General features: G+C 42.0%; 1 protein-coding gene across 6 annotated transcripts in view; it reads left to right on the plus strand.

The window, feature by feature from the left end:
• Window positions 1-25,428, plus strand: part of LOC140476501 (regulator of G-protein signaling 6-like) — a 613,759-nt gene extending 588,331 nt beyond the window's left edge. For 5 of the 6 annotated variants that reach the window (XM_072569231.1, XM_072569230.1, XM_072569232.1 and 2 more), the window contains 3 exons: window positions 13,753-13,842; window positions 16,024-16,077; window positions 23,184-25,428. In XM_072569231.1, the coding sequence (XP_072425332.1) occupies window positions 13,753-13,842; window positions 16,024-16,077; window positions 23,184-23,234 (195 nt within the window). In that variant the 3' untranslated portion in view covers window positions 23,235-25,428. The remainder of the gene's footprint in view (window positions 1-13,752; window positions 13,843-16,023; window positions 16,078-23,183) is intronic. The other variant, XM_072569235.1, reaches the window with a different exon arrangement.
• The last annotated feature ends 777 nt before the right edge of the window (window positions 25,429-26,205 follow it).

The raw sequence follows: 26,205 nt of genomic DNA on the forward strand, positions 1-26,205 counted from the left end.
TTCTATACTATGGCCCCCCTCCCCATATCCCTTGATGTCATTTGTGTATAGAAATCTATTGATCTCTAACTCGAACATGCTCATTGACTGAATTGCGCAGCTCCCGGGGATAGAGAATTCTAAGATTCACAGCCTTCTGAGTGAAGGAATTCCTCCTTGTCCTCTAAATAGTCCGAAATAATTTATCCCTAGTTCTGAGACGATGTCACCTGATGCTAGAGCCATCAGTAATCGGTCTGATGAATCTTCATCTGTGGAAAGTGTTTTCTACCTGATGTGTGTCACCAATAAGTAAAACATTACAGGGCTGGAATGAGAGGATATCCCAGAGGGATCAAGATCAGAATCTATTTAGGTATGTAAGTTAGCTTGCTGAGCTGGAAGGTTTGTTTTCAGACGTTTCATCCCCATACTCGGTAACATCATCAGTGAGAGTCTCTGGTGAAGCGCTGGTGGTATGTCCCACCTCTCTATTTATAGGTCTTGGTTTCTGAAGGTGGGTTTTGAAACATCTGAAAACAGACCTTCCAGCTCAGCTAACTATCTTACATAATTATCTTACCTGACTACACATCTCCTCAAAAATCACTGAAATCTATTTAGCTCAAGCAATGAACAAAAAAATGCAGTTATTTTACTCAGTGTAGGCTATAAGTTACTAAAATAGTGGGAAAGATATGGTAAAACAAATGTGTAAATAAATTGCAGAGAATTGTCAGGATAGTATGTGGGAATTTTACTGATCTGAGTATATGAGTGGCATGGTGGCTCAGTGGTTAGCACTGCTGCATCACAGCATCAGGAACCCAGGTTTGTTTCCACTCTCAGGTGACTGTCTGTGTGGAGTTTGCACATTCTCCCCAGGTCTGCGTGAGTGTCCTCCAGATGCTCCAGTTTCCTCCCACAGTCCAAAGATGTGCAGGTTAGGTAGATTGACCAAGTTCATTGCTCATAGTATCCAAGGGTAGATGGATTAGCCATAGAAAATGCAGGGTTACAGGGATAGGGTTGTGGCGATGTTTGGGTGGGTTGCTCTTTGAAGGGTTGGTGTGGACTTAATGTGTTGAATGGCGTAATTTTACACTGTAGGGAATCTATGCTTCTATGTACATAGACTGTAATCACAGTAGTGTAAAGGGCAGTGAGGGAGCGATAATTCCAAAGTTGTATTCAGGGGAGTTTTCTCCAGCATTATATTTAGAGTCCAAACAGAAAGGAGGCATTGCTGAACCTGAGAATGAGATGGTGTAAGCAGATCAAGTGTAAGCAGGACAACATTTAAGGGTCAGTGATCTTGTTATCCTAAGGTAAGTGTTGGCTATGTAAAGGAACAAGGAGCAGTCCAGATTATGAACAATAAAGTGGGATAGAGCCAGTCTCATTGAGGGCAAAAATGGATCTGGCCCAGATTAATTAGAATCAAAGTTTAGCAGGCATACCTGTAACAGAAAACTCAGCAGCTTGTAGATTCGTAGAGTCAGAGAGATGTACAGCACAGAAACAGACCCTTCAGTCCAACTTGTCCATGCCGACCAATATCCTAATCTCGTCTAGTCCCATTTATCAGCAGTTGGCCCTTATCCCTCTAAACCCTTCCTATTCATATACTCACCCAATGCCTTTTAAATGTTGTAATTGTACCAGCCTCCACCACTTCCTCTGGCAGCTCATACCATACACACACCACCCTCTGCATGAAAAGGTTGCCCCTTAGGCCCCTTTTATATCTTTCCCCTCTCACTCTCAACCTATGCCCTCTAGTTCTGCGCTCCCCCACCCCAGGGAAAAGACCTTGTCTATTTACTCTTCATGATTTTATAAACCTCTATAAGGTCAGCGCTCAGTCTCCGATGCTCCAGGGAAAATAGCCCCAGCCTATTCAGCCTCTCCTTCCAGCTCAAATCCTTCAACCCTGGTAACATCCTTGTTTATCTTTTCTGAACCCTTTCACGTTTCACAACATTCTTCCGATAGGAAGGAGACCAGAATTGCACACAATATTTCAAAAGTGGCTGACATGACCTCCAAATTCCTATATTCAATGCTCTGACCAATAAAGGAAAGCATACCAAATGCTGCCTTCACTATCCTATCTCCCTGTGACTCCGCTTTCAAGGAGCTATGATTTTGCACTCCAAGGTCTGTTTGTTCAGCAAAACTCCCCAGGACCTTATCATTAAGTGTATAAATCCTGCTAAGATTTGCCTTTCCAAAATGCAAAACCTCACATTTATCTGAATTAAATTCCATCTGCCACCCCTTAGCCCATTGGCTGATCTGACCAAGATTCTGTTGTACTCAGCTGTAAGCTTTGTCGCTGTCCACTACCCCTCCAATTTTGGTGTCATCTGCTCACTTACTAACTACACCTCTTATGCTCGCATCCAAATCCCTTATGTAAATGACAAAATGTAGTGGACCCAGCACCGATACTTGTGGCACACCGCTGGTCACAGGCCTCCAGTCTGAAAAACAACCCTCTGACTTCTACCTTTGAGCCAGTTCTGTATCGAAATGGCTAGTTCTCTCTGTATTCCATGAGATCTTACCTTGCTAGCCAGTTTTCCATGAAGAACCTTGTCAAACCCTTAGTGACGTCCACATAGGTTACAGAAGTCCGCATAAATCACATCTACTGCTCTGCCCTTATCAAACCTCTTTGTTATTTCTTCAAAAAGACTCAAACAAATTTGTAAGACATGATTTCCTATGCATGAAACCATGCTGACTATCCATAATCAGTCCTTACCTTTCCAAATTACTTGTTAACCTGTTCCCTCAGAATTCCCTCCAACAACTTGTCCACCACTGACGTCAAGCTCACTGGTCTATAGTTCCCTGGCTTGTCCTCACAACCCTCCTTAAACAGTGGCACCACATTTACCAACCTCCAGTTTTCTGGCACCTCGCTTGTGACTATCAGTGATACAAATATCTCAATGAGGGGCCCAGCAATCACTTTCCTAGCTTCCCACAGAGTTCTAGGGCACACCGAATCAGGTCCTGATTATATGCATTTCAAAACATCCAGCACTACCTCCTCTATGTTATGGACATTTTTCAAGATGTCACGTTTTATTTCCCCACATTCTATATCTTCTATGTCCTTTTCCACAGTAAACACTGATGCAAAATATTTGTTTAGTATCTCCCCCATCTACTGTGGCTACACACATGGCTACCTTGCTGATCTTTGAGGGGCCCTATTCTCTGCGTAGTTACCCTTCTGTCCTTAATGTATTTATCAAATCTCTCTGGATTCTCCCTAACCCTATTTGCCAAAGCTATCTCATGTCCCCTTTTTGTCTTCCTCATTTCCCTCTTAAGTATAGTCCTACTGCCTCTATATTGTTCTAAGGATTCGCTCAATCTCTGCTATCTATACCTGACATATGCTTCCTTCTTTTTCTTGACCAAAACCCAAATTTCTCCAGTCATCCAATATTCCCTGTACCTACCAGCCTTTCCTTTCACCCTGACAGGAATATACTTTCTCTGGACTATCGCTATCTCATTTCTGAAGACGTCCCATTTTCCAGCCGTCCCTTTACCTGCGAACATTTGCCCCCAAATCAGCTTTTGAAAGTTCTTGCCTAATACTGTCAAAACTAGCCTTCCTCCAAGTTAGAACTTCAACTTTTAGATCCAGTCTACTCTTTTCCATTATTATTTAAAAATTAATAGAATTATGGTCGCTGGTCCTGAAGTGCTCCCCCACTGACACCTCAGTCACCTGCCCTGCCTTATTTCCCAAGAGTAGGTCAAATTTTGCACCTTCTCTAGTAGGTACATCCACATACTGAATCAGAAAATTGTCTTGTACACACTTAACAAATTCCTCTTCATCTAAACCCTTAACACTATGGCAGTCCCAGTCTATGTTTGGAAAAGTTAAAACCCCCTACCATAACCACCCTATTATTCTTACAGATAACTGAAATCTCCATACAAATTTGTTTCTTAATTTCCTGCTGACCATTAGAGGGTTTATAATACAACCCTAATAAGGTGATCACCCCTTTCTTATTCCTCATTTCAACCCAAATAACTTCCCTGGATGTATTCCCAGGATTATCCTCCCTAAGTACAGGAGTAATGCTATCTGTTATCAAAAATGCCTCTCCCCCTCCTCTCTTGTCCCCCTTTCTCTCCTTCCTATAACATTTGTATCCTGCCAGTCCTGTCCATCCCTGAGTCATGTTTCTGTAATTACTATGATATCCCAGCCCCATGTTCCCCGAGTTCATCTGCCTTCCCTGTTAGGCCTCTTGCATTGTAAATGCAGTTTATGTTATCAGTTCTACCTTGTTCTCTGCTTTATTCTTCCTTGCCCTGACTGTTGGACTGGCTCCTTTTCCCAATTCTACAGTCTCAGATTGATCTCTTTCCTCACTATCTCCCTGAGTCCCACCTTACTAGTTTAAATCCTCCCGAGCAGCTCTAGCAAATCTCCCTGCCAGTATATTAAGTATCCGATGCACAATTTAGGTGCAATCTGTCCTTCTTGTACAGGTCACTTCTACCCCAGAAGAGATTCCAATGATCCAAAAATGTGAACCCTTCTCCCCTCGACACGCATTCTCCTATTCATACCCTCAGTAGCTTATAGCACCGGGAGTAATCCAGATATGACTACCCTTGAGGACCTCCTTTTTAAATTCCTGCCTAACTTTTTATATTCTCCCTTCAGAATCTCAACCTTTTCCTTTTCCATGTCGTTAGTTCCAATGTGTAAAATGACCTCTTGCTGGTCCCTCCCCCTTTGAAAACATTCTGTACCCTCTCTGAGATAGTCTTGATCTTGATGCCAGGGAGGCTACAAATCATTCTGATTTTTTACTGCTGGCCACAGAAACGTCTGTCTGTGCCTCTGACTAGAGTCCCCTATCACAATCGATCGCTTGTACCTGACATAACCCTCATTACATTAGAACCAGTCTCGATGCCAGAAACTTAGCTGTTTGTGCTACATTCCCCTGAGAGTCCATCACCCCCCTCCATTTTCAAAACAGCATACTTGTTTGAGCTGGGGATAGCCACAGGAGACTCCTGCTCTAACTGCCTACCACTCCTACCTTACCTGGAGTTAACCCATCTACCCGACTGTATCTGCGGCTTTTCTCCCTTTGTATAACTGCCATCTATCATACCCTCTAGCTCTTATAAGTTCATCACTACCTCAAACTCTCACGCCAGCCGATCCATGCAATATGATAGGGCTTGCAACCAAAGACACTTCCTGCAGACATAATCATCAGTAACATGGAAACTCTCCCTAAACTCCCACATCTGACAGAAAGAGCACATCACTCTACTAAAGGCCATCACAATCTACAGACCCTGAAAATGACATGATCCTATTGCTTTAAAAAAAGGTTCTGCAGGCTAACTTATGGTTCATATTTTTTTAAATGTAATCAAGAGACAGATCTCAATAAAACATATAATCAGGGAAGAGCCCACTCTACTCGCTGCTATAGACTTTCAGCAAGGTTACAGGTAAAAACTGTGCACTTTTCTGTTCCTGTGATGTGAGCTCTCCCACACAGGTTCCTCCAAGGTCAGCTGTGAATTTTGCTGTTTGTTAATTTTTCCTAGATGCACTCCGATGTCCAGAGATACATGGACTCAAACAACAAAGGCAGTAACTGCAGATTCATGGCTGTGTCAGTTAGCAGTGTAAAGAAAATAAATTGTTACAATGTAGTCCAGTTATACTCCAACAAAGGAGAAAGGAAAGAAATAAATAGTTTCTTGAATGATAAGAGAGGTATAAATTGAGATGAAACAGAAAATGTTTATGACCAATTTCAGATGGATGACACAATTATGGCCAAACTCACTTAAAAAGGCTCAGAGGGGAATTGTACAAACAAATAAGACAAACCAAGAGAACGTACAAGAGACTGGCAGCTGACATGAAAGAGAATCCTAAAGTCTAGTACAGGAATAAATTTATAGCAAGAGGGTGATAAGAGGAGGAGTGGATCAGGTTAGGGACCATAAAGTCAATTTAAGCATGGAGACAGGGGTCAGACGGAAGTACTAAAAATGGCCAAACGGACATAGGTGATGAAACAGATGACAGGTGACAGATAAAATCTAATGCAAAGAAGTGTGAAGTGATTGATTTGGTAGGAAGAACACTGAGACAATAAGGGTTGCAATTCTAACTAGGGTATAGAAGGAGAGAGACTTTGGAATATATGTATAGAAATGATTTATGGATGCTGGACAGGTTGGAAGAGTTGTTAATAAGGCATATGGCATCCTGGGCTTTGTCTGTAGGAGTATAGAGTACTAGAACAAGGAAGTTCAATTCAACCAATGTAAAACACAAGTTGGATTTAATTGGAGGATTGTATCTCATTCTAGGTATCATGCTTTAGAGAGAACACGGAGGCTTTGGCGAGGATGCAGAAAACAATCAGAAGAATGGTCCTTGGGATGAGAAATGACAGTTATGAAGATAAATTGAAGAAGTTAGATGTTCTCATTGGAGAATAGGAGGGTGAGAGAAGGTTCAGTTGAGGTGTTCTAAATCATGAAAGGTCTGACATAATGGGTAGAGAGAAAGTGTTCCATTAGTTGAAGGAATTAGACTCAGAGGGCACTAATTCAAGCTAATTGGCAAAAGAATCGATGGCGAAATGAGGAGAAGTTTTGTTTTTCGTGCACTGAGTGCTCAGAGTCTTGAGTGTGCTGTCTGAGAATGTGCCACGATCAGATTCAATCAAGATTTTCAGAAGGGAATTGAATTATTATCTGAACAGAAAAAATGTGCAGTGCTTTGGGAGAAAAGACATCGGGGAAGCTGCAGGTGAATTGCTCCATCAGAGAGCTAGTACATGCACAATGGGCCAAATGGCCTCCTTCTGTGGTGTAACCATTCTATAATTCGTGGGTTTCAAAGGCCTCTGGAAACCCAGCAGGTAAAGATTGAGAAGGGACAATTCCATGTGGCAAGGGGTGGGTTTGTTACCCCCACGTCCAACCAGCTTACCTGGGAATAACACATCTCTGTGATCTCCCACACTTCCACATCAAACCAAACACTAACCATCTCCTCCCTTCCAGCCCCAATACAAATAGTCCCGATGGCTGCAATCTCTCCATAATCCAAACCTTTATTCCAATAAGTCACTCAGGTTGCCATCAGATAGGAATAACACAGTAAAACTTAAACAGATATCCAGACATTTGCAAAACTATTAATTCCTGTGTTTTAGCTTTTGTCCTTGTTCCATGACATCATTCTTAGCAGATAGCTACACTGCCAAGTTGTTGTTGCAAGAAAGTTTTTTAAATTCAGACTGAGGACCAGTCTGAAATTTCATAAACTATAAATCGTGCACTGATGAATCGGACTTTGGTGTTAAAAGTGGAAAGTAGTTAATTACAATACTGAGGCAGAAATGTACCTACAGTAACGTGCTGTGGAAGCACTTGTTACATTTTCAATGTTTCCAGTTTCCAATGAATTAATGTAAAGTGAGTTTCCAATCTAGATTGAGTTAGGTAAGCCTCTGTTTCGTTTTTCCAAGTTTCCAGTTGATACCTCCACCCACCCCTCCTCCCCCACCTCTCTTCTGGGAGGGCGTTAGGGAGGCCCTATGTTATTCATTTGGCCTCCTTTTGTATTATTTGACCCTACATTAAATGCTAAGAGAAAGTGAGGACTGCAGGTGCTGGAGATCAGAGTCGAAATGTGTGGTGCTGGAAAAGCACAGTCGGTCAGGCAGCATCTGAGGAGCAGGAGAGTCGACATTTTGACTGGCAGCGCTTTTCCAGCACCATACATTTCGACCCTGCGTTAAATGTGTACACTGAGAATTCTTCCTACAATTCACAAACCTTGTGGAGATAATTATATATCTGCTTTGAGGATTGTTAGAATCCAGACTTGATGATAATAGAGCAAGTTGCAAGTGAAGAGGCTTGGTAATGTGAAAGAACAGCAGCTGTAAGTGCTACCTGCAGATATAATCCACCAAAACAGCAAGAGAGCAAAATATCGTCTCTTGTGACTTATTCCAGAGAAACTAGCCAAGTACTTTGTCTGCTTCAAGTATTACTAGACATGGGAAGCTGCAATTCTCAATACTTAATCGCTGCAGCTGGATTGTTTTTGATATGGCAGTAAAGAAGTTGGCAGAAAATATTTCCCAGCCTCTGAGTCATTGGAGTCATCTGGTTACAAACCAACCATACCAATCAGAGGTAGCACATAGCAACGTGGCCACGGATTAGAACAATGCCCAGTGTAATATCTCACTTAGTTATTAGTGGCAGACTTAATAAAGTATAATGTCCAAATGGGCATTCGTTTGACCCCGTTGCATCTTTAGGTATGTCACACTGCTTCTTTGCAGTCTCCTTGTGTCCTCCTTCCCACCTTGCTTTGGATTGTCAGTAAATTAAGACACATTACTCCCTGCCTCTTAACCAAGCCAGTGAGAAAGATTGTAAATAGCTGAGCCCTCAGCCTTCATTCCTGTGGCAGTCCACTAGTCAACCCGAAAATGCTTCAGTTACCTTACACTCTGCTTCCTGTACCCTAACTAATCCTTGATTCACACTAATATATCACTGCTAACTCCACGAGCCTTTATCACGTGTGTTAACTTGTAGGTGGCAACTTATTAAGTGCGTTTTGAAAATCCATTGCATCCACTGTTCCTTTGCTTTATATCCAATGAGTTGCATTTTCATAAAATGGATGGCACGGTGTCTCAGTGGTTAACACTGCTGCCTCACAGCACCAGGGACCCGGGTTCAATTCCAGCCTTGGGTGACTGTCTGTGGGGAGTTTACACATTCTCCCCGTGCCTGCGAGGAATTCCTCTGGGTGCTCCGGTTTTCTCACGCAGTCCAAAGATATGCAGCTTAGCTGGATTGGCCATGTTAAATCGCCTAGTGGCGTGCAATCTAGGTGGGTTAGTTAGCCATGGGAAATGCAGGGATAGGGTCGGGTACGGTGAGTGGGTCTGCAGTGGATGCTCTTTGGAAGGTTGGTGGGCCGAATGGCCTGCTTCCTGACTGTAGGGTGTCTATGGTTCTGTGAAAACTCTGATAAATTGGTCAAACAAAATTTTCCTTTTATAAAGGCAGCGGTGAGGTTGTGGAATTATGGCAATGTCATTGAACTAGAAATTGTGAGCCCTGATCTAATCCTCTAAGGAATTTGATTTTGAAATTCATTGCAGCAGATTGTGAAATTGGAATTCAGTAAAAATCCACAATTTTAAAAGATAATGGTGATCATGAAACCAGTATTGATGGCCTAGCCTCCAGGCTAACAGCACTGTGGCTGACTCTTAACTGCCCTGTGAAGTGGCTTAACAAGCATCCCATCCAGACCCAGACTCAGTTGTATCAAGTGAAGAGCATGAGATAAATGTTGTATTTGATCTTAAGTTATTGCAATGTTAATGTTGAGATAGATGATATTGTTCTAAGAATTCAGATATTTGTACCATCATATATCCAATGCAGCTAAATGTGAGGTGATGCACTTTAGGAGGAATAACAGGAAGGCAGAATACTTGGTCAATGGAAAGATTCTTGGTAGTGTGGATGTGCAGAGGGATCTTGGAGTCCATGTAAATAGATCCCTGAAAGTTGCCACTCAGGTGGATAGTGCTGTTAAGAAGGCATACGATTGAGTTCCAGAGCCGCAATATCATGCTGCAACTATACAAAACGCTGGTGCGGCCGCACTTGGAATATTATGTACAGTTCTGGTCCCGATATTTCGTAAAGGATGTGGAAGCATTGGAAAAGGTGCAGAGGAGATTTACCAGGATGTCATCTGGTCTGGAGGGAAGGCCTTATGAGGAAAGGCTGAGAGACTTGAACCTGTTCTCATTGGCAAGAAGAAGGCTAAGAGGGGATTTGATAGAGACATACAAGATGATCAGAGGATTAGATAGGGTAGACAGTGAAAGTCTTTTTCCTAGGATGATGATGTCAGCGTGTACGAGGGGGCATAGCTACAAATCGAGGGGTGATAGATTTAAGACAGATGATGTCAGAGGCAGGTTTTTTACACAGAGAGTGGTAAGGGTGTGGAATGCCCTACCTGCTAATGTAGTCAACTCAGCCACATTAGGGAGATTTAAACAATCCTTAGGTAAGCACATGGGTGATTTTGGGATAGTGTAGGGGGACGAGCTGAGAATAGTTCACAGGTCAGCGCAACATCCGAGGGCCGAAGGGCCTGTTCTGCGCTGTATTGTTCTATGTTCTATGTTCCACTCCGAATTTAAAGGAATACTCAAAGAGTTCACATATTTTCCACTCACGTGGCACTGGTCTGCTCTGTGTTCCAGCTGAGATGCACTTATTGAACCTTTTTGGCTGTTGTGTTCTGTACTGACTGAAACTTAGATGATTTACTCTCTGGGTTAATGTAAATTGAGGTACCAATGAATCTTGTTTGTGATAAATTGCTTGGCCAAGTACACAAGATAAAATGTGTCCTGCTAATGAGTACAGTTGGGGAAAGACATTGAAATGGGACTGGTTCAGTTGCTCTTGCGATGAGCAGGCATTAATGAGCCAAAAGAGGTTTTTTTTTGTCCGTACTGCACCATTCTAACAGAGTGCTGCATCACTGGTTTATAAATTGTAGGCTGATTGGAAAACCTAAATAAATGATACCTACAACATTACCACTCTTTGTTAACTCTCCTGAAACAATTCAATAAGTTGGATCAAACATAATACTACCTCTCAAATGTTGACTATTCTTTGTGACGCCTGGAGGAAGAGGGCCTCCAACCACAATACAAATTTCTCCAGCTTCCTCATTTCACTGCCACCCCCTCCCCCCCCAACCTTATCTCAGTCCCAACCCTTGAACTCAGCACCGCCTTCTTGACCTGCAATCTTCTTCCCGACCTCTCCGCCCCCACGCCCTCTCTGGCCTATCACCCTCACCTTAACCTCCTTCACCTATCGCATTTCCAACGCCCCTCCCTCAAGTCCCTCCTCCCTACCTTTTTATCTTAGCCTGCTTGGCACACCCTCCTCATTCCTGAAGAAGGGCTTATGCCTGAAACGTCGATTCTCCTGCTCCTTGGATGCTGCCTGACCTGCTGCGCTTTTCCAGCAACACATTTTTCAGCTCTGATCTCCAGCATCTGCAGTTCTCACTTTCTCCTCCTATTCTTTGTGACTCTTTACTTTTCTAAATGTTCTTCTAATTCCTAGACTAACTCAACTTTAAATAGACTGAGCTCCAAAGCTAGAGGGCATACATTTAAGGTGAGAGGGAAAAGACTTAAAAGAGACCTAAGGGGAAATGTTTTCATGCAGAGGGTGGTGCATGCATGGTATGAGCTGCCAGGGGAAGTTGTGGAGGCTGGTACAATTACAACATTTAAAAGGCATCTGGATGGCAATATGAATAGGGAGGGTTTAGAGGGATATGGGCCAAATGCTGGCAAATGGGACTAGATTAATTTAGGATATCTGGTCAGCATGGACAATTTAGACCAAAGGCTGTACATCTCTATGACCTGATGATGACCCATACATCAGTGGGAGGGAAATCATTAGAGAAGATTTTTAGGAGCAGGTTTTATTTGCATTTAGGAGAAGAATAGACTTATTAAGAATTGTCACCATGGTTTTATGCAGGGGAGGTCTTGTCTCACAAATTTGATTTGGGTTTTTTGAGTAAGTGACAAAGATGATTGATGAGGGTAAAGTCAGGGATGTTGTCTACATGGACTTCACGAAAATAATTGACAAGGAATCTCATGATAGGCTAGTCCAGGAATTCAAATCACATAGATACCATGGTGAGTTTGGGACAGTATGGTGGCTCAGTGGTTAGCACTGTGGCTCACAGCATCAGAGACCCGCGTTCAATTCCGGCCTTGGATGACTGTCTGTGTGGAGTTTGTACATTCTCCCTGTGTCCACATGTGTTTCCTCCAGGTGCTCCGGTTTCCTCCCACAATCCAAAGATGTACAGGTTAGGTGAATTGGCTGTGCTAAATTGTCCACAGTGTTCAGAGATGTCTAGGTTGGGTGCATTAGTCAGGGGTTAAATGTAAGGGAATGGGCCTGGAGGGTCGGTGTGGACTTGTTGGGCCAAAAGAATCCACACTAAGGATTCTATGAGTTGGCAAGCCAGATATAAAATTGGGTTGGTCATAGAAGACAGGGGGTAGTTATGGAGGAGTGTTTTTCTGACTGGAGTTCTGTGACCAGTGGTGTTTTGCGAGGATCAATGCTGGGATCTCCGTTGTTTGTAATGTAAATCAATGATCTGAATGAAAATGTCAGTGGTCTGATGAGTAAATTTGCAGACGTCATGAAAATTGGTGGAGTGGCGGATACTGAGGAGGGTTATCTAAGGATGCTGCAGGATATGGACTAGCTGGAAAGTTGAGCAAAGAAATGGCAAGTGAAGTTTAATCTGGGCAAGTATGTGATGATGCATTTTGGGAGGCCAAATGCAGGTGGAAAGTATACAGTAAGTGGCAGGACCTGGAGGAGCATTGATATACAGAGGGATCTTGAGGTGCAAGTCCATAGCTCCCCAAAAGTGGCAACTCAACTGGATAAGGTGGTAAAGAAGGTGTGCTGTATACTTGCTGTAATTGGTCAGGGCACTAAGTATAAAAGTTGGCAAATTTTGCTCAACTGTATAAGGTTTTGGTGTCAGGCCACCTTTAGAATACTGTGTGCAGTTCTGGTCACCACATTGAAGGAAGAAGGTAGAGGCTTTGGAGAGGGTTCAGAAGAGGTCACTGTGACGTTGCTTTGATTGGAGTGCACTAGCTACAAGGAGAGGTTGGACTGACTTTGATTGTTTTTGCTAGAGCGTTGGATGCTGAGGGGTGACTTGATAGAAGTATGTAAAATTCTGAGAGTCGTGAAGAAAGTGGATAATTGGAGTCCCAGGGTTGAAATGTCAATTACTAGGCAGCAACGATTACAGTGAGGGGGGACATTTAATGTGTGAGGCAAGATATTTTTTGCACATCTTCCTGGGCAGGTATTAGAAATAAATATGGTAGCAATATTTAAGAGCCATTTAGACATGAACAAGGAATAGAAAGAATACAGATCAAGTGCAGACAGATGGAATTAGTTTAGAACAGAATCATGGTCAATATAGACATCAACAAGCCAAGAGGTCTGTTCATGTGTTGTACTATTTTATGTTGTGTTTTTATAAGGTATCTGAGTTATTTATAAATGAAATTGTTCATTGGCCAAAAAAATACAAGATAGTTGCACTGAATTAAAACTGCTTAAAGTCTAACTTCTGTTCTTAAGCGTGACACGGGGAGAGCTTCAATCCAGCAGCCAGCAGAGACTCTGTTAAGATAGTTGTGCGAAGACTTATGGCTGTGTTCCTTCTCAATTCCTGGCACTTGATCCGTGTCCCTTTCAATGGAGCCGGTGAATTGTAATCAGCGTTTCCTGATGGCATTAGGGCCTTTGTGGTATTTTGATGACCTACCAAATGTGATGCTCCTATCCAGCCCTCTTACCTTTTACCTGGTTCAAAGCCTTGACCACCTAATGTGGACCTGAACTCGGCTGTGGCCTCTGTCCTCCTGCTTTAGGTGGCCAGCTCTCGGCAGGATGTCAGGACTAAAAGACCCCTGGACTTCACAGTAATAACATTGAATATGTATAGGTTAATGTTGCCAAGTAATGCTTGGAAAGTGGCTATGCGATCGACGGTGAGATGGAAACAGCTTCAATAACATTAATCTTACCTTTCAGGAGCACATCTACAAATTGATGAAAAGTGACAGCTACGCTCGCTTTCTGCGTTCCAATGCATATCAGGAGCTTCTACAAGCTAGAAAAAAGGTATTCTCCCAGAACTTTGCAACCTCCAATGTTTGGGATAATTACTGGACTTGAAACCAAGTGTGTTAATTTCACTGGAAAAATAAGCTGGGTTAGTGTGTGATGAAGGGCCAAAGATGTCTGATTTGATCCCTCTCTCAGCTGGGGTGACCATTAGGACGTAATTATGGAGTCCCTGTGTCTAGGAAATCAAGACAACGACACATTCTAGCTGAAAAGTACTGTTGCTGCACCTCGTGATCAAATTGCCTAGCTCCACCCATTGTCGAAGTACAAATAAGAGGGACTAGGGGCTGGCTGAGACCTCAAAGCTTTGTGGAACTGCATTTCGGCAGAAGTTAGGAGATTGGGGAACAAGGAAAACATAATTTGAGGAAGGTAGTGACTGGTGGATTGGACCCTCCAAGCCACTATTGTCCAATTACTGTGAAAGGAGCTAACCAACTTTCAGGAATCACTGCTGAGGAGTATTGTAGAACAGAGACCTAGGGGTTCAGGTACATAACTCTGACGTTTGTAGTTAAGAAGGCCTTCACTGCTCAGACCTTTTGAGCACAGGAGTTGGGAAGTGATGTTAAGGTTGTACAGGACATTGGTGACGCCTGTTCTGCAAAACTATGTCCAATTCTGGTCACCCTCTTATAAGAAGATTGTTATTAAGCTGGAGAGGGTTCAGAAGAGATTTACAGGATGTTGCCAAGAGTGGAGGGTTTGAGTTATAAGGAGAGGCTAGAGAGACTGGACCTTTTTCACTGGAACGTAGGAGGTTGAGGTTTGTAGAGGTTTATAAAATCATGAGAGGTATGGATAAGGTGAAAGGTAAGCATCTTTTCCCTACAGTGGGGATTTCAAGGTAGAAAGCATATTTTTAAAGTGAAAGGAAAGAAAGATCTTAAAAAGATATGGGGGAGTTTTCTTTTTTGTACGCAGAGTGGTTTGTGTCTGGAATAAACTTCCAGAGGAAGTGGTGGATGCTGGTACAGTTACAATGTTTAAAAGACATTTCAACAAGTACATGAATAAGAAATGTTTGGAGAGATATGGGCCAAGTCGAGAGTGCGGTGCTGGTCCTGATAAAGGGCTCTTGCCCGAAACATTGATTCTGTTGCTCCTCGGATGCTGCCCGACTGGCTGTGCTTTTCCAGCACCATGTTCTCGACTCTGATCTCCAGCACCTGCAGTCCTCACTTTCTCCAAGTGCAGGTAGGTGGGATTATGTTCGGCTTGGACTGATTGGACTGAAAAGTCTGTTTCTGTGCTGTATGACTTGATGAGTTTTCAGAGAATTTTCATCAGCAGAGTTGTCAGAGAATTTTCATCAGCAGAGTAGTCATTTATATCCAGTAGGGAAATTATCCCACTGGTGCTGTCTGACTGGGGAGATCAGGCTTTAAGTCAAAGAAAGTCAAGGCCCATGACTTGTTTGCCTTTCCACTAAAGTCAACAATAACCATCTCCTGAGTAGAGCTAAGTATTGAATTCTTCAGCCAATGGGGAAAAAGAAATTGAGAAACGTTTCAGGTTGCGTCACAAATTAGGCCATGAGGAATTACAAAAAAAAAAGGAATTTTTAATAAAGTGCTGTAATCCGATCAGTTTTGTGACTTTCGTTCTATTCCTAAGTGAGGGTAACATTCCCATGGGTCACAGACATCTCGTCCAGTCACCAATTGGTTATTATTCATGGGTGAGTCCTGAGAGCAGGTGAAACGAAATTATTCAACAACAGCAGCCATCACAGCATCCGAGCTGTGCGTCCACCCACAAACCTTTAGCACATGACTGGCTAGTGATTGAGAACACAAACGAAGGCTAATTTTACTCATTGAATATTCTGTTGTTATGGTAGGGTACATACTCTTTATTGATCTTAGACCCTCTTACTGCTTGGTGTTGCTTCTGTCAGGGCTATTGTCAAGAAATCCACCTCAGAATTTCAGTTGGTGTCCCTGTTTCTATGGAGCTGTCTGTATGTCAGGCTGAATGAGCTCCCCTCCCCTGATTATTTTTGCATCACTATTCCCTACACCCACCCACCCCGATTATTTTTGCATCACTATTCCCTCCACCCACCCACCCCTCCACACACACACACACACACACACACACACATTGCTGCACATTATTATGGTTTTCCGGTTGTGATTCTTTCTGCTTTGTTTTCGTTTTCACCCATTCAAGCCTGAAAATGAGCAGGGTCGCAGAACCTCGCTGGAAAAATTCACTCGCAGTGTGGTAAGTTTAAGAGTTTCATGGCACTGTTGACATAAAGCGTGCACTGATGGGTTCATAGAGTTGCCTTCTTCCATTGAGCTGGAAAAGATGTGAAAGTCAATGTAACTGGGTATCCTTTGTGCAAAGAAACACCTGATTATTGGCTTGGATACTAGTCAGTGTGGAACTGGGCCAGGCAGTTCTGCCGTTCACAGCCACATGGCCTTCCTCAACAGCTGCCTCTAACTCCATGAAAACACCGCATAGATTCTAATTGAAGTTACATTCCTCATGTTTTGAATCCACCCAGTTATCTCCGAAACATACAACATTCCTCTGCCAGCTGTCCTGGCTGCCATTCTGAGGTCTGCACTCAGTGCCCTGTGCCAACATGTGTAAACACGCAACCTCTCTCTCTCTCTCTCTCTCTCTCTCTTCCTCCAACAGCACAACTAACTTTAAGCCAAAGCTGTCCTGCTCCCCAGTTCCCCATTGCATTCTTTACCTCGTCCAACACCTTAACTGGAAGGTTTTTCTTTTTGGGTGTTAAGGAACACAAGCTCTACTAAAGTATGTGCATCGACACCCCTTTTGATCCTGTTCCTTCCCTCTGACTCCATCCCATTCTCTCGCAGTGTGTTCACTGGCCTATAACTCTCTGATGCTAAATAACGTATTCAGCAAATTAGCAATTTCCATCTCTTTAAGCTCCCACATCTATGAAATTCACGCTTGGGATGATGTTGAACTTATCTTCCATTGCTTTCACCTTGCTCCTTGCTTTGGGCAGTAGGCCATCCCTTGCACAAAAAAGCCTTTCAACCAACTCAAATACTCACAGTCCAGCTGTATCCCTCTCTCTGGTCTATATCCACTCATGGCATTTTCATTGAGAACTGTCTGCTTTACAGTAATCGTCTTAATGTCTCTGTTCCATTCTAACCTTCTTTCCTTTGAACTTAGCTTGGAGTGGTGCCTTACTTCCTTTTCTCTCCCACTCCCTGATTGGCTGTAACAAAGTTTGAATTTAAAAGGGAGGTGATATTGTCAATCAGACTGTACCTTGCTCAGGGCCAGAAACAAGTCAGGCAGGTCCTTTACGCTAAAAAAGATTTAGTTTTATTGTGGGAGAATAAACTTACTAAAGCAAAGATAGCATGAAATATAAACAAAAGGCTTAAAATATACAAATTTGCTCAATTAACCCTCTTGAAAAATAAGGCAAACACACATACATACAACCACTTGCAGCTTGAAGAAAAGAAATAAAGTTCTGTGGAATGTTACCTCATAAAAAGCTTTGGCTAAGGAACTGTTGAATTTGGAAATAAGGATTATTCACCAATTGTCCAGATGCTGGTCATCAGCCAATGTCACTTTCCTCCCAATCTATTGGTACTGGGCTTTCTTCCTGTATCCTCTACAACTGTTTGAATTTTCTTTTTTCTGCAGACAGGCTGTAGATTCGGGCGTCTTCTTCCCGAACTCTCAGTTTGTGGAGATGAACTTTTCCAGTGTGCATTTAACTTTGAAACATTGATGCAAAGGGCTTCTGAGAAAGAGACAGAGAAAGAGAGTGCTATGAGTGCTGTGTCAATTTGTGTGTGTGTGTGTGTGTTCAAAGCCAATATATTTAATGCCCACAACCTGTGAAAATATTGTAGACTCAGTGTATCCAGTCTTGTGCACTTTGCAATTTTGCTGCTGTAGTCATTGTCCTTGCTTTAATTTGTTGACAGTAACATACATGCTGTACATATATCATATTGTAAAGCTATAACAGCTGAACTCAAACATAAGTCAAGTACTTGTGACAAGTGAGATTAGCAGGTTTTGAATATCATTGTTTACATAACTTAAACACCCTCCATTTATCTCTGCAAAGAATGTTTCAATTGTATTTACAGCCCAATTCCTGCTCCATCAGCTGTAGGTGTAATTCCACCTTTGCTTTCACTTTCTGAACTCAACTCTGATAAATTCCCTTTTCAAAACAGTAGGATCAAAGTGACTTATTTGTCCGCAGTCAACAAGTTATAGAGTCGTAGAGATGTACAGCATGGAAACAGACCCTTCGGTCCAACCCGTCCATGCCGACCAGATATCCCAAACCAATCTAGTCCCACCTGCCAGCACCCGGCCCATATACCTCCAAACCCTTCCTATCCATATTCCCATCCAAATGCCTCTTAAATGTTGCAATTGTACCAGCCTCCACCACATCCTCTGGTAGCTCATTCCATACATGTACCACCCTCTGCGTGAAAAAGTTGCCCCTGAGGTCTCTTTTATATCTTTCCCCTCTCACCCTAAACCTATGCCCTCTAGTTCTGGACTCCCTGACCCCAGGGAAAAGACTTTGCCTATTTATCCTATCCATGCCCCTCATAATTTTGTAAACCTCTCTCAGGTAACCCCTCAGCCTCCAATGCTCCAGGGAAAACAGCCCCAGCCTGTTCAGCCTCTCCCTATAGTTCAAATTCTCCAACCCTGGCCACATCCTTGTGAATCATTTCAGAACCCTTTCAAGTTTCACAATATCTTTCCGATAGGAAGGAAACCAGAATTGCACGCAATATTCCAACAGTTGCCTTACCAATGTCCTGTACAGTCGCCGTCTCTTTTCTGATCAAAAACCCTTCTTCCCCCCCAAGAATATTATTGAGATTTATTTTATGTTCAATTGTAAGTGTGTTGTTGACTTTGATCTCTGAACATTTTATAATGTTACATGCTCTCCCTATTGTATATATACCTGTAACTCTTTTCAAGGGACACCTACAGCTTCCTCATTCTGAACCTTTACTTTCAACTTCAACCATCTTAGTCTCCCATATAATTCACAAATCGCATTTTTCAACCTTCATGGTGTTCTAACTAGTCAATTGTAAACTGCTCACTCTCTCGGATTCCTGCTGGTTTTGAAGACTGCTGCTCCATTCTGCACATCTCATCTTTCTTCGTCTTCATATTGCATTCAGAAACAGTGCATTAGATGTCAATCTGCAGAGGCACAACTGTGAGGAAATGTTGCTTCTGACCTCATCATTTTCTGTTTAGACACTTTACTACCTTCAGGACTCAACATTGAGTTCAACAACTTCAGACCATGGATTCTATCCCCCATGTTGACTTCTGTTTTCTCCAAGTCTTATAGAAAAGATATGGTGAAACTTAAAAGGGTTCGGAAAAGATTTACAAAGGTGTTACTGAGGTTGGAGGTTTTCGCCTATAGGCTGAGACTGAATAGCCTGGGGCTGTTTTCTCTGGAGCATTAAGAGACTGAGGGGTGATCTTAGAGGTTTATAAAATCATGAGGGGCATTTTCATAGAGTGGAAGAGTCCAAAGCTAGAGGGCATAGGTTTAAGACAAGAATGGGAAAGATATAAAAGGGACCTGAGGGGCAATGTTTTCACATAGAGGGTGATGCGTGTTTGGAATGAGCTGCCAGAGAAAGTGGTGGTGGCTGGTACAATTATAACATTTAAAAGGCTTCTGGTTGGTACATGGATAGGAAGGGTTTAGAGGTCTAAGGGCAAAATGCTGGCAAATAGTACTACATTAATTTAGGATATATGTTCGGCATGACTGAGTTATACTGAAGGGTCGGTTTCCGTGCTGTACATCTCTGTGAATGTAAGTCCCAATCTATATCTTATTCTAATGTTCCTGCTTTCAGTAAAAGGACTTTTATGATGTGATTAATACTGACTCTGGATAAATGCCTTGTTTCTTCATTCATACTGTTAGCACTCCCTTTGCATTTTGTTCACTGAAATCTTTGGTAATTAATCTCCTGCACTCGGACCTCTCCTTAACATTTTTTTACGTGACCTTCCCCCTTTTTCCAACAACATGAAACCTATCTCATTTCGAAATGGAGGAGCCAGTCAGGGACGGAGGTAGGACATTTGAGTGAATCAGAGGTAGGGTAACTGAATGTGTGTGAGGTTGAATGAGTGAAGGTGAGTGAGGGAGGGTAACTGAATGTGAGAGTGAGGTTGAATGAGTGAAGGTGAGTGAGGGAGGGTCAATGCCTGAAGAAGGGTAAAAAATGCAGGAGGGTCAGTGAGTGAGGAAGGGTGACTGAATGAGAGAGTATGAGTAAGGAAGGAAGGGTGAATGAGTGAAGGTGCTAGAGGAAGTGGTGGTGGCTGGTACAATTACAACATTTAAAAGGGATGTGGATGGGTACATGGATAGGAAGGGGTTAGAGGGATAAGGACCAAATGTTGGCACATAGGACTAGAGTAATTTAGGATATCTGTTTGGCCAAAGGATCTGTTTCTGTGCTGTACGACTCTGAGACTGTAAGTCCCACTCTGTATCTTCATCTAATGTTCCCCCTGTGTGAGGGAAGGTTGATTAGTGAGGGAGGGTCAGTGACTGAAGGTGGGTGTGAGAGTGTATGAATGAAGATGGGTGACTGAGTTTAGATTAGTGCACAGTCAGCCGCCCGAGGCGGGAACTGGACCCGGGTCTCTGGCGCTGTGAGGCAGCAGCGTAAACCACTGTGTCAGCGCAAACCAGGTGAAGCAGACTCCTCAAGTGACATTTGTTCAGGAGAATTTCCACTGCCCGTTGTCCATAACTGAGCTGCGGTGTGGCAGCAATATGTTTGTTTCACAACTATTTCCCCAGCACTGAATCCCTTTTTTTATGAAGCCCATGCCTGTGTAGAAATGGGCAGACAAAAATGGGCGGGTAAAAGATGGCAACAAAATTCACTGGATTCACATCTTACATCAGTCGTGAAACACCAGAATTGCTGTTTCAGGTAGCTGTGCCATCAGCCATGTCTTTGGGGATGGTTCATAAATTCTCAGTGATGCATCTGCGTGATTTCGTTTTGTGCAAAAATGAGATTTTAAAAAAGTGGAACAAGGGTGTATTTTGAATGAATTTTCATTGTGGAAAGGAGTATTTTTGCAGCCCATGAAATGTTGTAAATTGAACACAAGTGCCATGAGAGACATAAGTCAGGCATCCCTTTCTGGCAAAATTAATTGATATTCAACCTCAGTACCATATATATGACTAACTGCAGAAGGTTATAGCAGGCTCATACGCCCCCAGTCAGTCAGTCCCCAGATGACAGGTTAACTATTCCCAGTAAATTGCAACCTGCCACAGCTAGAACAAGCTGATAGAATCCGACGGGAAGTGTTCCCTGATTGGACTTCCCCATTATACCAAGCACATACCTGTTATGCTGATTATATACAGTTGGCGTTTTGAGCCAGCTGCTTTCTGTGGAACTGCACAATAAGAACTCTGTTTTTTAAAATCTATGTACGGAGAAAAATGTAGGTGGCATATATATTATTATCCATTGCTTTGGACAGGTTTCCCCTATCTTGCTTCATTCTGCCTTAAAGTAATGCTCCAAACTTAAGTGAAGTTTGTCATTTGATGCTAGTAACATTATAGGGAAACTGGTTAAGTCAGTCCTCATTAATACTGTAGTTAGCCCCTCAGGTCACATCTGACATTTCACTAATTGCAAGTCCAAGTCTCACTCCAGGTCATATTGCAGTCTGTATTGCAGACTGAAATCTCAATGTGAATAAATGTGCAAATAGTCAGAAATATCACTCTTATGGATGATATTTTTGAGACCCACATCCAATATTTGAGTTGAAAATAAACAATCCCATGCCATTAACTGAAGAGCAATGGGTTCTCCTGGACTCCTGGCCAACACTTGTTGCTTAACTAATGTGATTCAACTAATCCTTTGTATCAATTACTTGCTCAATGCTGCAGTATGTGCAGTTCCTGATTTACACAACGGCACAGGCATTTCAAAATAATCCATTGTGTGAAAAACAGAGAGATGGGGCAAGTTTTAAAAAGAATACAAAGCTTTAGAACATAGAACATAGAAGAATACAGCACAGTACAGGCCCTTTGGCCCTCTATGTTGCGCCGATCCAAGCCCACCTAACCTACACGAGCCCACTATCCTCCATATGCCTATCCAATGCCCGTTTAAATGCCCATAAAGAGGGAGAGTCCACCACTGCTACTGGCATGGCATTCCATGAACTCACGACTCACTGAGTAAAGAATCTACCCCTAACATCTGTCCTATACCTACCACCCCTTAATTTAAAGCTATGCCCCCTCGTAATAGCTGACTCCATACGTGGAAAAAGGTTCTCATGGTCAACCCTATCTAAACCCCTAATCATCTTGTACACCTCTATCAAGTCACCCCTAAACCTCCTTTTCTCCAATGAAAACAGCCCCAAGTGCCTCAGCCTTTCCTCATACAATCTTTCTACCATACCAGGCAACATCTTGGTAAACCTCTTCTGCACCCGTTCCAGTGTCTCCACATCCTTCCTATAGTAGGCGACCAAAGCTGCACGCAATACTCCAGATGCAGCCGCACCAGAGTCTTATACAACTGCAACATGACATCCGGACTCCGGAACTCAATTCCTCTACCAATAAAAGCCAGTACGCCATATGCCTTCTTCACCGCACTATTTCCCTGGGTGGCAACTTTCAGAGATCTGTGTACATGGACACCAAGATCCCTCTGCTCATCCACACTACCAAGTATCCGACCATTAGCCCAGTACCCCATCTTTTTGTTACTCATACCAAAGTGAATCACCTCACACTTACCCACGTTCTTATTACAGTTATAAAATTAACCTTCCGCCAGGCACCATAGTCTAATGATGAAACTGATGCTGTCAGAAAGATCAAAAAATGATATTGGACTAGCAGCAGTTTGTAATGAGAGAGGTGTATTTATTATCCTGTGATTTACAGTTGTAAATAAAAAAAACTGTTACAGTACATCAGAGGTGGAAGAGCCTTACTTAGAGTTAAGTGACCAACAGTACGTAGACATCCACAGCCCAGAGATACAAAGGACAGATATCAAAATGTAATAGCACCAGTATTTGTGTAAAGAATATAACAAAGATAATGCACTTCAAAGAGGAAATCTGTAATTGTACTGCTGGGTGTTTTTTGAAATAAGGACAATATGAAATTTTCAGTGCCCACATTGAATATGTGAAAACCATCATTAGTTATTAGGTGTTCCCACCAGGAATAAATGTGACATTTGTTAATTATGTTCAAAAATGGCTCTTCTATTTTCTAGGGTAAGTCATTGACTGCTAAACGTCTTACTGGTCTCATGCAGTCCTCCTGACGGACATCCAGAGCTGCCTGCTGCAGAGAATGAAGGAGCCTGTACCTGCATTCCAGGGAGTCACCACATGAAGGAGCCACTGTGAAGGGTCGTGCTGTAAAACTAGACAAAACGATCATCTTTGAACATTGTAATCTTTCCTCTGTGCAGAATGAATTTGAGTTACTGCAGATGTCATTGAAAAATCTTTTGTTTTTAAGAACAGTGGGTCAAGTCCCAGGCATGGTGGAGCAGAAATTGAATTTTTGGCTGTCAGTGAAACCATAAAGTAGTTTCTCACCATCTGCATCAAAAGGTGAAGAACTGATGAAATGCTCATGTATACAGTTCTATTCAGTCAGTGCCCAGCACAGTTGAGTAATACGTGTTAGCTAGGGATATATGAATTGCATGCTGCTAGCTGTTTAAGTCATTTCCTTCCCTGTCTCTTATTCACAGCTGATAGTATCTCCCACAGGTAGATTGCTGGCAGCTTCATACTTCAACTTAACTGCCTGTCATTGGTGTCGTTTCTTTGTCAGTTCTGAAGCATCTCAGAGAAACAGAGTAGATGGCATTTAATATACCTTCTGTTGGCCATGAAGGAGCAGCACATGCATGCAGCTCAGAGTGAAAAGGGACGTTTATTTAATGTTGACTGACTGCAAAGGTGAGGAGAGAAATCACACAAACCCATTGCATGAATCAGCCTTCAGTTCAGGTTTACTCATAGGAGTTGCAATTGCATTGCGATTAGCTACATTACAACCAAGATTTCATAGTCCCAATACTATATTTTGTGCTATGTTACTTTAAGTGTTTCATGACATTCTGGGATCTTAATTGATGAACTTGGCCTTTGAAAAGCAGGTGTTCTGACCAATAGGTTAGTTCCTCAATTAACCACCACTAAAGCAAATTAACTGGGCATTTACCTTATTACCTTGCTGTGCACCAATTGTGGGTGTATTTTGCATACTTAGATATGACCACTTTGCCAAAGGGCTTTGTTGTCTTCAAAGATCTGAAACATTTTAAGTTTCTGAATATGAAAAATTAATGGAAGATCTTTCTTATCACCATGGGGAATTTTTCAGTCTCTTGTCAATTTCTATTCTAATTAAAATTATTCGCACAATCACTTTTAATTCAAATGAGGTAGAACATTAAACAAAATTAAACTACATAGAATTAATGTATAACATAGGAGTAGCCCTTATGAAATGCGTTAGTTCTCAGTTTTCTGTACTGTAATTCATTGACATGCTCATACACGTTTATTAATGTTTGCTTGTATTTTGCTACAATTGTCCTAAGTATCATCTGTACACCACTACCACTGCCCACACAAATCTCACAATTTGCAAATTTAGAAATTATACTTCTAATTCCATTTGTGTAAATGGTGAGCAATTATAGTTCCAGTACCAATTCCCATGGAACGTCGATTCTCATCTTCCCCACCTCCTCCCCTTGAAATTTAAGTAGAGTCATAGAGGTCTACAGCACAGCAAAAGCTCCTTTGGCCCATCAAGTCTGTGCTGATGAGAAACCAAGCACCTAACTATTCTATTCCCACTTTGCAGCACTTGACCCAGAGCCTTGTATGAGTTGGCATCAAGTTTTCCAATGGTCTCCCTGCTGTCTTCAATATCTTTATTGATTTTTGATCTAATGTCATTAGTCTCTATGGTAAATTCTGACATTAAACTCTCAATATTTTTGACCATTTCCCTGAATTTATCTCTAATGTTTAAAAGGAGGTGATTCTACCATTCTATCCAACATTTGCACACCAGTCAATAACACTAAATTAATCACTATTGCACTTAGAGAAGTCAGTCATTTTAGAAGAATGATAACATAATGATATGATGATGCAGCTTCTTAATGTCCGATTCTTGTGCAATGCTGCTACAGCACCTTCTAAAACAGAGGGAACTAACTGCTTTGAGTCTCACTGACAGCCTCGGAAGAAAGTCTTATAACTGGTTGTGTTATTGAAAATTATATTGCAGCAAAATCTTCACATGCATATATATGTAGAAAAACATGTAAAAATGTTATAAATTGAAGCATGTACATATTTATAACGAAAATGGAAAAAAAATGCATTTTTTGCTTCATCTTGCTCGTTGTCTCATTCCATGGGCAGAGAACGGTTGTACAGTTGAATATATAGTTAGCAATTCCAATTAAAATTATGTTAAAGGTTTGTCCTATGGTCCTTGTTGCAGCCCAGTACCTTTTAGGGATAGTTTTTAGCACCTCTTGCATTGATAACACTCATCCTACATTATGACCATGAGAAAGCTATATGCTTTACACTTGCCAATGTAGGTAATCCATCTCTCTATACTGATCCATGCCCTTTAACATGGGCAATGGACACATAGTTACAGAGTCAGTTTAAAAACAAACTCCATCATCAAAATACTTCATCAAATTTTAACAAAACAAAATTCCAGTCAATGGAATACAAAGTAAGTGTTTTCTTTACGTGTATATACTTTAAGAACCTTAGATCTTAATATCAGTAGCAAAATAAACTACGGATGTGAAAAGTGCTGGGTTTTGGTCAAAAGCCGCAAACTGCTGGAACATTGAGATGGAGTTCGGAGATAACCATAACCTTGGAAAGGAGTGGATTATTTGGTAGCAGAGAGGAAGTCCAAAGAAAATCCAACCTCAAGTTTAAGAAAAGTTTAATTAGTGCAATTGGTGTTACTTTTATCTTCATGTTGCAGTTCCTCAGTCCAATTCTTTGTAATTAATTCCTAATCTTTCAGTAACTGTGCACGTAGGCATCTGCCCATGTGTGATTTGGCATCACACCCTGACTGAAGCACTCACGTGAATTGTGTTGGAAATTCTTTTGTCTGTGAAAAGGTTCTAAAGAACTGCAAGGTGTTGCCGTCTGAAGTAGTAAACAAAGTCAGGTTTGAGAGCCTACAGCATCGGAGTTCAGAACAGGTTCAGATGGGAGTGAATT

The sequence above is a fragment of the Chiloscyllium punctatum genome, chromosome 4 (genome assembly GCF_047496795.1).
Source record: "Chiloscyllium punctatum isolate Juve2018m chromosome 4, sChiPun1.3, whole genome shotgun sequence".
Classification (NCBI taxonomy): Eukaryota; Metazoa; Chordata; class Chondrichthyes; order Orectolobiformes; family Hemiscylliidae; genus Chiloscyllium; species Chiloscyllium punctatum.